Here is a 15,979-nt window from a genome sequence, read left to right as displayed (position 1 = left end):
CATTTTCATTATGTATTATCTATAGGAGCAGTTTTTGCTATTATTACTAGATTTATTCATTGATATCCAATAATTACAGGTCTAATATTAAATCAAAAATGATTAAAAATTCAATTTATTATAACATTTATTGGTGTAAATATAACTTTTTTTCCTCAACACTTTTTAGGATTGATATCTATACCTCGACGATATTCAGATTATCCTGATTCTTATTATTGTTGAAATTTAATTTCATCAATCGGAGCAATAATTTCAATAAATAGAATATTATTCTTTATTTTTATTATTTTTGAAAGATTAATTTCTAATTAATGCAGTCTCTTACTGCAGTCTTACTAAATTCATATCCAAATCTGTGTACTCTTGTCGCGTGTTTCTGTCTAGAATTTCTTTAGAGTTAAAAGAACTCTCGGATAAATGAAGAAAAGTGCCTATTAAATGATTTATCTGGCGTTTCCTGCCGGCTGAATTAACCAGCGTCGAGTCGCGACAATAACATGGAACGAGGAAATTAGAGAACGAAACTGTCGTACGTTTGGATCGAATGAAAACTGGAAACAGGTTTTCGGGGCTTGTTAGAACGTTTTTCAGCTGATGTTTCGCAATCGACGTGAAAGTTTCTCAAAAATCGTGAAAGGAAGAAAGAAAGTACAAAACGCGCGTCGTTTCGACGATAAATCGTACATTGCCGATCTTTCTCGTTAAAACTCGATCGTCGGTAAAAACTTGCGTTTTTAAATTCAACGTGTTTTATACCGCGGCCGTCAAATACGCGACCACACGCGCCTAAAGAAAGAAAGTACGTTTCATGTCTTAGAAAGCAATGCGAGGAGCTACAGGCGCATCTAACCCTCGATTTACGTGATGCATTCCTCAATGATAATGTGCAAATGGAAATTATGAGAAATGAGACTAATATTTTGCTTTAAAAAATCGGCAGAATGAAAGATGGATACCATTTATTCGTATCTTCCTTTCCTTCTTTCTTTTCTTCCCGCTGCATAGAAAGCATACACGTATCTACTTATATACGTTACGCATTAACTTTATCTCTGCAAGAGTTTTTAAGACTCTGTTAACTTGCAGAAACGTAAGACGAGATACGTATAGGAGGAGGTTGAGACGCTATCTTAATATCTTTTTGCAAATGAATTGGAAAATTATATTTATTATCCTAGGTGCGAAAAGTTAATGAAACGGTTCGCTTCTCTGATCGCTATATTATACTTCACGATTATCGTACGTATCGTGTTTTGCTGTGTGTTTAAAGAATATAAACGATAATACTGGAGACATATAGATATACGTAATTGCTTAGTTACTGTGAGTGTTGAATTATACGATACAAATAACATTGAAAAGTATTTCGATACATACTTTTTCGAAGATACATACTTGTTGCAAGAAACATTAGAATATTTAATCTCTTCGGGAACGAATTTGATAAGACTAAAAGTACAATACGGTCGTGTTTAAATAAAGTTAAGGATACTGACAATTATTCGAAACATCGGGGAAAATAGTAAGACGATACAGACACTTTCGTAGATTCTATGAAATACACAATCGTTCGATATCTCGCACCGATTTCTACGACGACGTTATTCGTTTAAAATTCCACGATTTTTCTCTCTAAGAAACAGAAACGTACGAAGAGAATATAACTGTAAAAGAAATGCAATCTGATTTTAACAATGAGAAAAGAGAATCGTGGGATCGCATCACGCAACACGAGCTATCGCGTGGAATCTATCGAATAATTATTATCGTAATTGGAGCACGGCTGCCTCGCTTTGATTAGTATTGCGTTATAATTACTCCCAATCGGTCAGCGTGTCTCTCGATTAACGTGGATTATTCTTCGAGGATCAGTCATTGAGAATGTAAGATCAGAATTGTGACGCAACAGAAGAACGTTACTATTCAGAGAGTTATCGTAGCTGCTGTCGGATAACGTGCTCCATGTCAGAAACATCGGATTCCGGAAGTCCATTATTACGTCGTCCCGCGCTCCATTAGAATCACGACGTTTTTATGGTTAACCAGTTACTTTTTCTTCCACGTACGTAGATCGTCTGCTCGTGTCATTAAGCCGGAGGAAAGTGCTTGAAATTGATCTGCTATCGTGATGATAAAAGTACAGGTTTCACTGTGGAAGACCTTGGTGATTTCGAGCGAAAGAATCGGAACTTGGAGGAAACTAAAGACGCACAGCGTTTTGTTGCGCGTCGTGGAACTTGTACATTCTCTTCTTTCTTTTTGCATCTTGGGTTTTTACGCATTTGTGACGAACTTCGAGATACAGAGATGTGCATATTAATGCACGCGATACATACAGATGTAAGTGTAGAAATCGGTAGTTTAATTAATATGCATAAACGTAGCGTAATCGTAATATTTAGTAGGCAAAGCAAATATTTTAGTAGATCGTATTTCTGTAATTTTCTTTCGAAAAATATGAATTTCCATAAATATTCATAGCTCAAATATTCATCAAGAATTGTACTCTTTTTCTTTCTCTTTTTCACTACTCTTGCTTACTTTGATAGTTCTTTGATAGTTGACTCACTTCTTTGATAGTTCTCGAAGATTATCGCTGATAATCTTGATTTTTCTTAAGGAAACAAAGAGCGAATAGACGGGAAATAGATTAAAGACACAGAATGTTTTATAATATTACAGAATCGTGAATCTTATCTTTTGAACTTAACCCAAACGAAGAAACTTCTTTTGCAAAGCAACTGTGTGTAAACGAAAGGAAATTTGAAATGCGTAAGAGACATAGAGCATTATGTAACATTATACATTTTCCGAAGATTAGGAATCTTATTTCTTCAAATAACATAGTATTTAATGATCAAATTAATCTACGAGATTATCGTCGATAATACTCATTTTTCTCGTGAGTAATTAGACATAGATGACCGTCGTTGTTTCAGGAAGAACGAATACTGGCCTTTTTGCGTGTCATTGTTATTTTCTAATAGGCAGGGTATTCGCTTGGCGTGGAGAAATTCACATCGGATCCGTTCACATGCAGGAAAATGACGGACTGGGGAATCGTCCTCTGGAAAATCGGCTTGTAGAAAGCCGATTGTCAATGAAGACGTCGCACGCACAGACGCGCTAAAATAATTTAATTCTTCTTTCGCGAGCTCCTGTACGTTGCAAGGGATTAGATTGCTGCGTAAAATTTATGTAACTCGTTTCGCTGTTTCATCGGAATAAAAATTCCTTTTATGGTAAATGAGATGTTACTTTATCAAAATAATTGCATCATCTACGATATAAGAATGTAATAATCTGTATCTTATGGAAGATACGACTCGATACAATATAATTGTATTATGGTTAGTTATATTATATAAAATCAAATATTCGTTTTAAGAAGTAAAATAAATTCCTACGTAATAATTCTAACATTTCATAACACTTTTTATAGTATACTTATAATATTTTGTAATCGTTTAAAATCAAAGAATACCTGTACGATCCAGCTCTTTTTGCACGACAAATTATCAAGAGGAGAGTAGTACATTTCGTTACTGTAACATTCATTTTCGCAAGTAGTTTCTTATCGCGTAATTAAGACATCGAACACGATCTTTAATTACCGTAACAACCAAAAATTACACCGCTACTATTCTTTATCCGTCATAACATCGTGGGAAAACATTTCCTTAGCTACAACCGCTTAATTTATGGTGCACGTACACGCCATAAATGACACGTGTCAGATGGTCAAACACCGGACGAGATTCTCAAAAGTGAAATCTACGTCAACAGTGTGGACGAGCTGCTTGTTTGACTCGACTCCAGTCTTGTTCTCCGAGTGTTCGCTGAAAATATTAATGAGATGCTGGACCAAACGAGCCTAAGAGATTATTCGGCGGTTTAGAAACTTTCTAAAGATCCATGCCAGATTAGATGAAAGGGGGTGCGTGCGCTCTGTTTTGTTTTGCAACAAAGTATTTCAGAAATATGTTAAATATTATAAAAACAGGTACTTGCCAGTTATGTAACAGTATCTCTCTTCTAATCTTTATTTTCTAATCCGTGTGGTCATGATTTTTCAGATTTCTATTTTCCAAGGTCGTCGTGTATTATACAAGCTTCTATCGGGAGATATGAGATACTCTAGAGAAAAAAATATTTGTAAAGTACTATATTTTACTATGTTTCCTTTAAATTTGTAAAATACCATGTACTTATCTTGTACTATGTTTCTTTTAAATCTTATACTTTTTCTTACTATATTCATCGTTCATTAAGTCTCAAAAATTCAATTACGGTTTAATTAGCATCATTCGGTTTATGTTATTCGGTCGATTGAATTTCTATTATTTAATAATATTTAACGTAAGAAATCTCTTTTTGTTAGACGTCGAATATATTACACCTCTTTATATTCCTTTGCATCGTTGAACTTTCTTCATTCTTGACTATTTTCCCTGGTATTTATCTGCAACATAATACAACAGTAACAACTTATATTTTGCTTAAAATATGCTGTCAGTCGTAGATTAGATAATAAGATAAATATAGCTGCGTGACAAATCTCGAAGCATACGTTCTATGGTAACAATAAGCGTAAAAGAGTGAAATCGATAATGCAAATGTTGGACATGCTGGTTGCGTGTCGTTTTATGAATTCCATGCTGTTCAAACTGAATTCACAATTAGGATTCTTAAATAATCACTTTCTTTGCATACTTTCCCCCTTTGTCATTTTTTTTTTTTTTTAATTTGACAGGTCCATTAACCATGAAACACATTTCTGCGATATTTCGTAGAAATTCTTAGAAAAATAGGTATTAGGCTTTTTAATCAAATGCAAATGAAAATCATCCTTTCGAATAAAAATAACGAAATCATAATTTTAATCTAAGTAGAAAAGAATAATGCGAACAAACAGCAACTTTATTCGCACGAACAGAACACGAGACACATTGTAAGCAAATTCATCTTACATTCGCAGGATTAATTTCAGGACTGTAACTTAAAGATATTCCATCGTTTTCTGCATTCCAGATTATATAGATTATTTTTATCTCGTGCATACACCACTTTACAAAACTTTTTCGTTTTATACATCCTAGATTACATCCAAGATAACTAGACTATTACAAAACGACTACTAACAGTAAGTCCATAAAGTAGACAACAGCAAAGGTAAATTCTATGAAAGAGAAATTGACAAAATTATTGGAATAAATTTTTTCTGTGTAATTAAACGTATTATTATTTAAATTGAATATATTATATTACACGATAGTGGGTTATTTCAATTCAATAAATGTTCGTCCATTCATTACTCCATATGAAATTCCCTGAAAGAGAAAACCTAGAGAAATTACTATCCTTCCTACACTTTTATTTTATAGTTTCCAAATTATATTCAAAATAATCAATTCACTATGCTCTATACTATACTCTTAATACAAATACCAATATTATGCTTCTAATACAAATTTGCACAGATATTCTTCTAAAATAATATTCCATGAAAGGGAAATCTCATAACAATCAGCTTGCTTCCTCTACATTTTTATTCCTACATTACATATTCGAATTAATCGGATCATTGCAAAACCTCTAATTAAATCTACGAAGAAGAGAAGAGTAAAACCAAATTAGAAAATTCCTCTCTTGCAAAATAAAATCCGACGAAGAAGCAATTTATAAAATTATGGAAATATTTACAAAAAAAAGGGAAGACAATTCTGTACAAAAATGAAAATCCTGTCCAAACTTATGGTACTTACGCCCTACTCCTAATATCAATAGCCATCAACGTCCATCCTGCAAAATTAATTTCCCTATTCATAGACCACAAAGGCTACCATTAACCAACCCACTTCTACGAATCCTTCATTATCCCATCTCACGATCCGAATATTTGTACACGTCGCTTTGTTACACGCTACTCGATGCATCTGCGTGCGAACTCTTCCCGAAGTGGCACTTTCATCAGAAATGTCAAGAGTCACACGAGATACCACAAGACGGTATTCTTACAGATGCAATATTCGTACAGCTGAATTTTTCTCTTTTGGACACGCGGTCGACGCTCGGCTCGTTAAACGCACGAAACGCCGACGTTGTAACGTCGTTGGCGAACAGAGGCGTTTCATCCCGGGGCCCCGTAAGCATTCCTTCGCCGGTCAGAAATGAAAATTGCTTTTCCTTTTCGGTCGTAGTTGCTTTAACGACTGGTGTGAAAGTTCGCCGCTGAGGTAACATCCATTCGAACACAAGGCAACTTACGACCTAACGAAGGTGTGGTTTCAAACGCATTCAAACGGATGATCTGTTTCTCAACTGTAAGACAGTCTACCTCTCTCGAAAAGCCACTTTGTATCAGAACAATAACCCGCCTTCCTTTTACATCTTTGCACCTTTTACACCGTGAGACAGCATTGCTGATTATTCTTCCTCTTTTTTTTATTAGCAAACTGAGGTGCAATACTGGCGAAACATCTTTCTTTACGTCCACACGTGTTCCCTCGCGTTCCAATCGTCCTGCAATATATATATATTTTTTATTTATTTCATTTAAGATTGCGTCGACCATTCTTGTGGTCATTAGAGATCGCGATTGGCGAAATATATACCAAGAATATTTTCAAAAAGTAAGTGTAAAATACAGTAAGAAAAATTGCGAATTGAAATAATAGCATCTATACATTCTGAACATATATCGTACACAGTGCAATTGCAGTACGATACGGTACAATTAATCTAAACTTAAATGAATGTGATGTAGTGTATGTTGGATGTCGATCGCTTACGATATCGTAATTGCTGACGTACAAATTAATATCTTTGAGAGAACAAGGAAGGTTTTCGCAATGCTTTTTACGATTTCGACATGTCTGAATCTGATTTGGCAAGTTTAATTTAATCTTGTATCAGGGAACGTTATTATCATTGAACAAGATTACCTACAGACAGGATACAGTTACACTGTCTGCGTTTATTCGGCTCGTTTTTAGTTATAATTATAATGGAAATCGAAATTGTATTACGTATTTCTTAGAATGTAACGTACCTGAGAAGTTGAAAAGCATTCGTACGAAGGTTTTTACTTCTCTCAAGTGCGAAATAAGTTAAGAACGTGGTGTCATTATCCGTAATAATCTAGCGTGGGTAAAAGATTTGCGTTGAAATTTCTTGCATATTCTTTGCGTCTATGCAAATTATCGTCCCTGTTACGCCGAAAGAAACTACAAAAGTAAGAATTACTTGGTGTTTAATTTTTTCTCTTTCTTTTTCACACAGCTATTCAGTTAGAGAAATAGAATAATTCACGATCGTAATTTTCAGTGAGTAACAAACGCTCTGCTAAGATAAAGATCCGCGATAATAACAGGAATCAGCTATAATCGAAGCGAAAATTTCAATTACATTTTACCTTGTTCCATATCTTTTCTTTTTTCTTCTAATAGAAATTGCCAGTGGATTTTATACTTTTCAACCTACTTTCTAGCATTAGAAAATACTCTCGTTGTTCGAAAATAGGCTCATTGAATAATTGCGTGATATTTGCTTCAGATCGAATTAAGAATTATTATAGCGTGAAACGGTTGTGAATAAGTATAGGCGAATCGAAGTATGAATGATCGCGTATCGTAGAAACATGTAGCAAGAAAGTGGCACACATTATAGCCGTTGTAATGAGAAACAACGATGAAGGCCGATATTCAATATTTTATAGTGTGTGAGCATTGTTCGTTCAACCATGAACTGCATTTGGTTTTTAATTACTGAATTACTCCAGAAATATTATTCTCTTTGTATATGTAACTCTAGAACATTGAAGAGTGTTAAAAGATAGCAAAAAACCTGAATGAAAATGATCTAACAAATAAAAAGTAGAAAATCTAAAAAGACTTACCGAATCATAAATTATATCTTGTTTAGGTAATTAACAAATTATTCTATAATTAATGCCTTATTTTATCAACGATTATTAATCGAGTATTCGATTGTTATAACGATACTTTATTGATAAAGTATTTTTATTATTTATTAACGAATAATCCATTGTTTATTGATCTTCAGAGGTATACGTCAACTAATAAGTTAAAAGATGGCTCAAAAACTTGTTAATATCTCGTTGTTCTATTTTAAGCACGTAATACACACGACAAATTTTCACACGCTTATACAGGCATTCCTTCCATAATTATGTAAAAACGGAATTACGTCTCGTATTCTTCATGGGACGAAAGTCCTGTCGAAGTTCGACATTTCTAAAAAGAGAAAATCATTGTGAAACGTCCAGATGTTCCAACAGAATTTATTCATACACGTCGTACGAATTTATAAAGTAATGCTCTTCGATCAATTAGTAAAAGACGAAAACGGCCGCAATAAATTTCCGCTTACCTGATCACGTATGCGTAGGAACTTTCGGATTCTCTCTATTTATCGATGTGACATACGTCCGTTAGTTGAGATTATTTAGCTGAAATACCTTTTTTCTTTTTTTTTTGTAAGTTCTGTACCTTTAATTAATAAATTGTATTAATAAATTGTGACATTCAATGTCACTTTAATATGAGTCATAGAAGATTTTAAAATAAACATGAGACATACCTTTGAGAAGTGTGCTGCATATTTTAGGAGAATTTTCAATAAGCTTTCAATAATTCTTGAATTTTTTTTTTTTCAAAATTAATTTGCCTTTTGGCACATGGGATGTCTAATTTCAAATAGGGCATCTATACTGTGTTGTATAATGCAAAGAATATTTGTTGTGTAATTTAAATGATATTAAAATTGTCTTCTTATGGGAATCTGAAAGTTTTAAGAATTAAGCAGACGACCTGTTTAAAGAGCGATATTCATTGTTATATTTTCTCTATCGTAATTACGTTATTCATATAACTGTAAAAAGTTTTATTTCAATAATATAGACCTAAAAGATAATTATTAAATTTCGATAATATATTTTCTTTAGTTTAAAATTTAATTAATGGATAATATTCTTATGTAACGTTGCAGGTAACGCTAGTGTTTCTATTGGCGACAGTGTCGATCACCCTGACGAACTCTCAAGAGACAGGGATTCCTGACAAGGGTTTGGATGTGACCCAAGCACCGATAAAACTGGACAAAAACCTTCGCCGAGCTCTCTTGAAAGCCCTGACCGACTTAGAGGCGGAATCTGCTGAGCAGAGCAAAGAGGAATCGGAAAACATCGCTCAAAGAGACACGAGCGCCTTTGAGGTTGTAGCAAAGAAGAATCTGAACGATGATCTCGACGTGCAGAAAAGTAAGTTCTCGTTCAAGAGTTTCCCAAGCGACGACGATATACCGAGCGAAGATAAACTACAGAATTCCAGTTTCATCGACGCCTTTCATTACGTAACTTTGAAGACACCAATGATGAACATCGAGAAAGCTACGCAAGAAGACGCTAGGAGCTTTCATGTGCAGAACGTGATACTACCGGTGAAAAATTCAGCGACCTTCGGAATCAAAACCGAACCCAAGGTGCAACAGAAGGAGAAAACGACGCAAGCCACGTTTTCAGTGAATAAAGTGGAGAGTTTAACTTTGAAACCAGCAACTCAGATCTCTGAGAGTTTAGCAAGAAGTGCTTCCAATGGAATTGCCACTGCCAATGCCTTGGTTGCTCCAAAACCAACTGAAATCACCCCTACAGTGCCAACAAGAAAGAACGTAACAGTGATTGAGTCTAACGACTCTAAAGACAAAACAGAGGAAGTTAAGATTTTCCAGGCACCCTTGGTAGCAGCGTTTACCGTGCAACAGGATGAACAAGGTGTACCCAAAAGCGTGGTTCCAATATTTAGATCTCCCAACGATGGACAAGCTCTGACTCTCCAAGAGCAGTTGGAATTTAAACAGCAGCTTCTGGAGAAACAATTGGCGGAACTTCAGCAGCAACAGATCCAGCAGACACAGTTTTTAGTGAGGCAACAACAATTATATGAGCAACAACTGAGACAGAAGCAACAGCACCAGTTTTATCTGCAGGAACAAGCTAGAATTAAGCAACTAGAGGAACAAGCTAGGATTAAACAATTGGAAGAACAGACTAGAATCAAACAGTTGGAGGAGCAAACTAAATTGAAACGACTGGAAGAACAGGCTAGATTCAAACAGTTAGAGGAGCAACGTTTTAAGTTTGAGGAGCAGAGACTGAATAGATTCCAGCCTCAGCGTCCTATACCTCAAAAGCAGTCCTTCTTTGAACAGAGCAATAACATCTTAAACTTTCAGCCTCCTGTTGAATCGAACGTTCACCTGCAGCCTAGTTTGGCTCTGGAAGTACCAAACATTGACGCGTCTCCAGCTTTCCAGCCAACTTTCCAACCAGACCAACGTCTGCAACCATTCAGACAACAGCCACAGGCACACCATCAGCTTCAACAACAGCAACCGCCGCAGTTACCTCAACCACAGCAATTGCAACAATTGCAACAACTTCCACAACCTCAACAGTTGCAACAACTTCCGCAACCTCAACAGTTGCAACCACCCCAGCATCACCAGAGACTGCAACAGAGCTTCGGCTCTTTCTCGAACGATTTCCAGCCTTCGTTAGCACCTGCGTCGAGGTTTAATAGACAGGAAGCCTTTAATTCTATTGGAAATTTCGGATTCAACGTGGACAATAAAGCGAATACCGCAAACGTTCGCTTTAATCCTCCACACAGGACTCCAGGGAACTTCTTTTCTTTCACGCAGTTCAAGTCTCAGGCGCACCCTCCCACGCCGGCCAGGCAGATTCAACAGCTTCTTTATCAGTCTGGAATCGCCGGAGATCCGAACAACGCGCAAGGGATTGGAAGTCCTGAAGATTTAAACATCGTTTCCAAAGTTCTGGCACTGAACGTGGGCGCCGTGCCGAATAAGAATTAGTTCAGAAGAAGAAGGAGGCTGAAATTAGACGAGTCATGTTAATCGCTGCAGGACGATATTAGCAAGGTGAAATCGAGCTCCCATTTTTTCCTTTCCTTATCCCCTTTAGCCGCCTTCCTCATCTCCAATCTAACGTATGTATCGTGTACGAATTTTTCTCTAGATAGTGATGGCGAAAATGTCGTGTTAATTCGTATTCATATTTATCTTCGGATAGATAGAAATTGGAGATGTTTTGTTAGTTGAGTTTCCGGTCGTCAGTCGATATTTGGTTTCTTTCTAGATCTTCTTGATATCGGTACATGCATATTAAAGATTAGATACTGATTATAGTAGAACTTCGTTTAATTGAACTCATTGGAGGATAAATAGCTCATATAACTGGAATTCATATATTTGATAAGAGTTTACTCATTCAGGAGTGCGTTATTTGTGATTTTTCGCTCGTTTTCTCGTATATCTTTTTACTTTCATATTATATTTCATTATCAGTGCTTTTTCGTATACTAGGAATTCTCGTTCAGATAAGCAGAGCCAATAAACAGATATTAGATCGTTTAAGTAGGCACTAACTAAAATTTCGCTGCAATAAATAGAGTTCTACTGTCAGGATATGGGCAACTAAGAAACAGCGTTCCGACAGAGAAGGAATAATAATTCATTGAAAATAGACAACGAAAATACGAGAGAATTTATGAAATTAATATATTTTATATCTTGCCTGAATCACGTGCTACGTTATGAAAGGATTAATCAAACTTCTCGCGTCTTAATATCGAGTCACTCGTAGGATCAAAGATACAGACTATACTCGTACCAAAATCCACTTTTAACTCTGGATTTAATTTCAAACCAAGAATTCCTGAATACAAATTGCATGCGATATTTTGCACACAAAAGATATGAATATTTTGATATAAATAGCTAATACTCATGGAAAAAATTAGATACCGCAAGGGGGTTAATAATTCAATTACCGATACTAGTTCGATCAACAGTAAAAGTTCGGAATAACGTCGATTATTCGCGAAGATATTTTCTGTCCGAAGGTTTCGTCGAATGGAATGCATCAGGTGTATTGTAATCAACGAGCATGAGCGCGATCTCGAGCAATTCCGAGTGAAATCGAACCGAAACCGTTCGCATAACAACCGTGCAACAACTCACTGATCCCAAGGTGCGTGGGATCGAAACAATTCCCGAAGAAAAACGCGACTTTCCACCGGTGTCATCGCAATAAGGAAGTCCTTAACAGATCTTGATGATATTAATTAAAATCGAGAAGATTTTTAGCTTAAGGATTCATCGTTTGCACCACACGCATAAATTATGGGAATTACATAACCTTAAATCCGCGTTACAACACGCAGATTCTGTACATAATCGCACGATCCCTTATTCCCTAACCTCAATTTCGCTTTCTTTCTCCTCTTTTCCTTCTCTTTTTCTCTCTTCATCTTCCTTTTCTCTTCTCCACTATTATACTACCAAGTTTCGTCACGGTTGTCCGTGAAATGTGCTCAATCGTAAAGAACTGAGCACCGTGAAATTCCTTTACGGTCTGCGTGGAGGCTCGAAACTGAGTTTTTCGTTGATGGGATACTGATCGGTGTAAAGATAGCGTGGAGGGATTTAGACGGTGTTCGAGGGACTTTACTGGTAATAATTATTGTTAATGTAAGACGTGCAAGGAATAAGAGGATGGCGAGTAACTTGCAGAGTATCAAGGAAAGTATTTGTTGGTCAAACGTGGTGTCGGTGGTGGAAAATAAATAATTAAGTCAAATATAACAGAGCTCGCCCCTTATATGTTTTTATTACAAAGAAGATTAGATTATAGCGAATACTATTTTTTTTAATTAAATTTTAATTCACTATAGAATCAGAGATTTCATTGATACTGTTTAATATAATGATTCCTGGATTTCAAATTAAAAAAATTAGTTACAACTCTATTCCCTTGCTAGAAAATAAAATTTTGTTTCTAGGAGGTTAATTAAAATACGAAATGCTATCATACCTCAAGTACTTTTTAGAATTGTAAAAACAATGGTGCGTTACTAGGGAAACTATAGCTATTAAAACATCTGAAATACATATTACGATACAGGTGGATTATAATTTTTTAAGAAGAAAGACAAATAATCTTATTAGAAAAAATCTCATATCTTTCCGTTTGAAACTGATAAAATTTTCACTAAAGTTTAATACTAAAATTTCAAAAACCTTGGCACAGTTTTCAAATCGCTAAACGCACAGATCGCTAATGCCACAGATGTGAATATTAATTAATCATTTGTTTTTCACCGCCGAGCACGATTTTTCATCAACAGGAACAATAGCAAATACAGAAGAGACCTATAACCACTCTGCACAACAGCCAAAGCCAAAATTCTTGTGCAGTCAAGTTTTTTTGGAACATCGCGTTAAAATCGTTTCTATTTCACAGCAGTCAATATAAGATGTTTCTGCTACGACGAATAACCATAATATACACGATAAGACAGCAGTTTAGATAAGATGTTTCTGCAACGACGAACAACCATACTATACACGATAACACGCAGTATAGCTACTGCCCCGGCCGAGGCCATTATTTATATAGATGTACTTACTAGTTATATGTAGTCTGTTTCAATAGTAATAAGATGCTTACCTTATAAATCAGGTTTATGGTTCTAATTAAATCTAAGTAAATTAATATGATCTTTGAAGCATGTTACAGTGTTTTGGTTATATAAAAGTTTGGTATATATCATTTATTTGATGAAAGAATTTTTGTATAGATTTTTATGAGATTTTTTAATGGAAAAATATGTAAGTGGGTGTGTTTGAAGTTTTGTATATTTTTTGAATTAGTACCTACAATTATGGCCTAAACTCTAAACATAAACAAAACGAAAGTCTAGTACTACGTTAGTCGTATATGGTCAGAAATTGTGAACAATCAACTGTGCAAAGTTATAATAATATATACAGTAAAATAGAGAGAACCTCTACGAATCTATTAAAGACAAGAAATAACAAATTATGAAGTTACTCTTGCAACAGACTACACATACAGTGTGTTCGATTTAAGTGTATACGCGTTAATATTTCTCTAACTATAAAAGTACAAAAAATGTTTCGTACAAAATTTGATTCGATGGAAAAGTAGAAATAGAACTTTTAATCATTAATATATCCTATTCTTGCTAATCTACTAAGCATTTCAAGGCGCGTTTAACAACTTATATTAAACTGCATCTTTGAACAAAAATTTATCAATTGTCCCTCTAAGTATTAATACCTAGTTTGAGTAATATCATTTACTCATACTTTAGAAACAATAGAGTGATAATATCCTAAAACACGTTTGCTTGAAAAATAACAGTCATATATTAGTTAATTAGTGTTTCTATCCGACTTACAAATAATTCTATAGCATTCAACTATTCTTATAAACTGTGACATATATATCAGTGACAAATATTAAATTCCAGTTAATATCTGTCCCTCCTGAAGCTGTTAAACAAGTTAAGTTAAAGAAATAGTAGCGTGTATACAATGAAAACGGACATTCTGAAAAGCATCTAAACCGCCGGACGTCGGCACTGTGAGAATTCAACTCTCCTGAGATCAAGGGTCTCGCAAAATCGTGCATCCAGCCATGCTTCAGAATTGAAAATACCTCGCCGACTGTAAATAAACTTTCGCCACGAAAGACGCCTCACAATGCCACCAGGGAAGAGTCCCAGGGCAAGTGTGTGTACGTGCATGTCCTCAATTTCACAAACGTTTGGCATAGATTCGTGATTTTCTCTCTGGCGTACGGATCGATGGATCTCGTATGACCTCAGAGCCGATGTAAATCGATATTCAGGAAACGATAGGTTGGGCTTACTTGTTATATTAATGCTAGCATTACCAAACCAGTCAAAATAATTGTTTTTATAATTGCAAAAATTAATGATTAAATGAATAAAAAGAAATGTGAAAATGGGCTATAGTACACTATAAGATAATAATAAAACAATTGGTAATTCTTTTATGAAAATATTTGGATAAATACCACAATAGTATTTGATGAGATATCTTTTCAGTTGTAGTAAATGTATTATAGTTGAGTACATATTGGAGGTTGGTAATTCCAGTATGAGACTAATTGCACTTTTTGTCATAGAATTATCAAACTTGAGTCTTCTGGGTGTAATAATTTTGCTCAGATAGTATTATTCAATCCCTGAAAGCATCAATTTTGATAATTGTATAATATTAAATCGTGAAAATTTAAACTAAAGGGCAGTGGCAACTATTTGGGAATAATATTATAAATATTTATAAAAGAAAATAACCTCTTTTTTAAGTTTGTATTCCTGTTGAAAATTTTGGGAATTGTTTGTAAGGAGGACAACGAAACGAAACGTGTTTGGGAAGCATTTTATGCGAGAGCACTTATTGCGAATGAAGAGGAATTTATACAGCAAAAATAAAAGCGTGTATAGGTTGTTTTTCAACGTGTGTTAAGACTTGAACTTATGTTAAAAGTTAATATATAACATTAGAATAGAATAATATATAATGTTAGACGTAATCGACAAGTTTTGCTTGTAATTTATCTGACGCCAAACTATTACGATCCTTTGTAAAAATGTTAATAAACTAATTCGTTTAAAAAGGTAATATATCACTCATTTCATGCGTACGTAACATTAAAATAACTTTTCTTTTAAGAAGTAAAATTATTTTTTGTAATAATGAATTTCATAATCTTTAGGTTACTTTCATTGATTTTATAAATTTAGTCTTCTATAGATCTTTGATAATGAAAGGTTGATAATAAGAGATATGCCAACAATATCGAATAAAAGAATGGTATTTTGGCTTTACTAACGTTATTAGGATCTAATATTAAAATGAAATTATTATAACAAAGGAATTTAAGAACTTACTTGACTGGTCATTACAAGTTAGAAGATCATATTGCGAATATCGAATTTCATTCATGCAATACGTATTATCTGTTCATTTGAGACGGATTAGACAATGTGTAATTAGAAAATAATATTCAATTTTACACTCGCTATTGAAACACAGATAG

At 34.6% G+C, this 15,979-nt stretch overlaps 1 protein-coding gene and 1 long non-coding RNA gene across 2 annotated transcripts in view; one reads left to right on the top strand and one right to left on the bottom strand.

Moving 5' to 3' along the window:
- Nucleotides 1-15,556, top strand: part of LOC105680394 (putative mediator of RNA polymerase II transcription subunit 12) — a 23,324-nt gene extending 7,768 nt beyond the window's left edge. The window contains exon 3 of the mRNA XM_024365783.2: nt 9,013-15,556. Within this exon, the coding sequence (XP_024221551.1) occupies nt 9,013-10,899 (1,887 nt within the window). The 3' untranslated portion in view covers nt 10,900-15,556. The remainder of the gene's footprint in view (nt 1-9,012) is intronic.
- LOC117151335 lies at nt 3,395-7,805 on the bottom strand. Its single transcript, XR_004461170.1, has 2 exons — nt 6,341-7,805; nt 3,395-4,465 (listed from the first exon to the last, which is right to left on the bottom strand). It is a non-coding gene; the product is annotated as an uncharacterized LOC117151335 (long non-coding RNA).
- Nucleotides 15,557-15,979: the final 423 nt, after the last annotated feature.

This window comes from Bombus impatiens, unplaced genomic scaffold (assembly GCF_000188095.3).
Source record: "Bombus impatiens unplaced genomic scaffold, BIMP_2.2 scf_0151, whole genome shotgun sequence".
NCBI lineage: Eukaryota > Metazoa > Arthropoda > Insecta > Hymenoptera > Apidae > Bombus > Bombus impatiens.
This window is presented reverse-complemented; position numbering and strand designations above follow the sequence as displayed.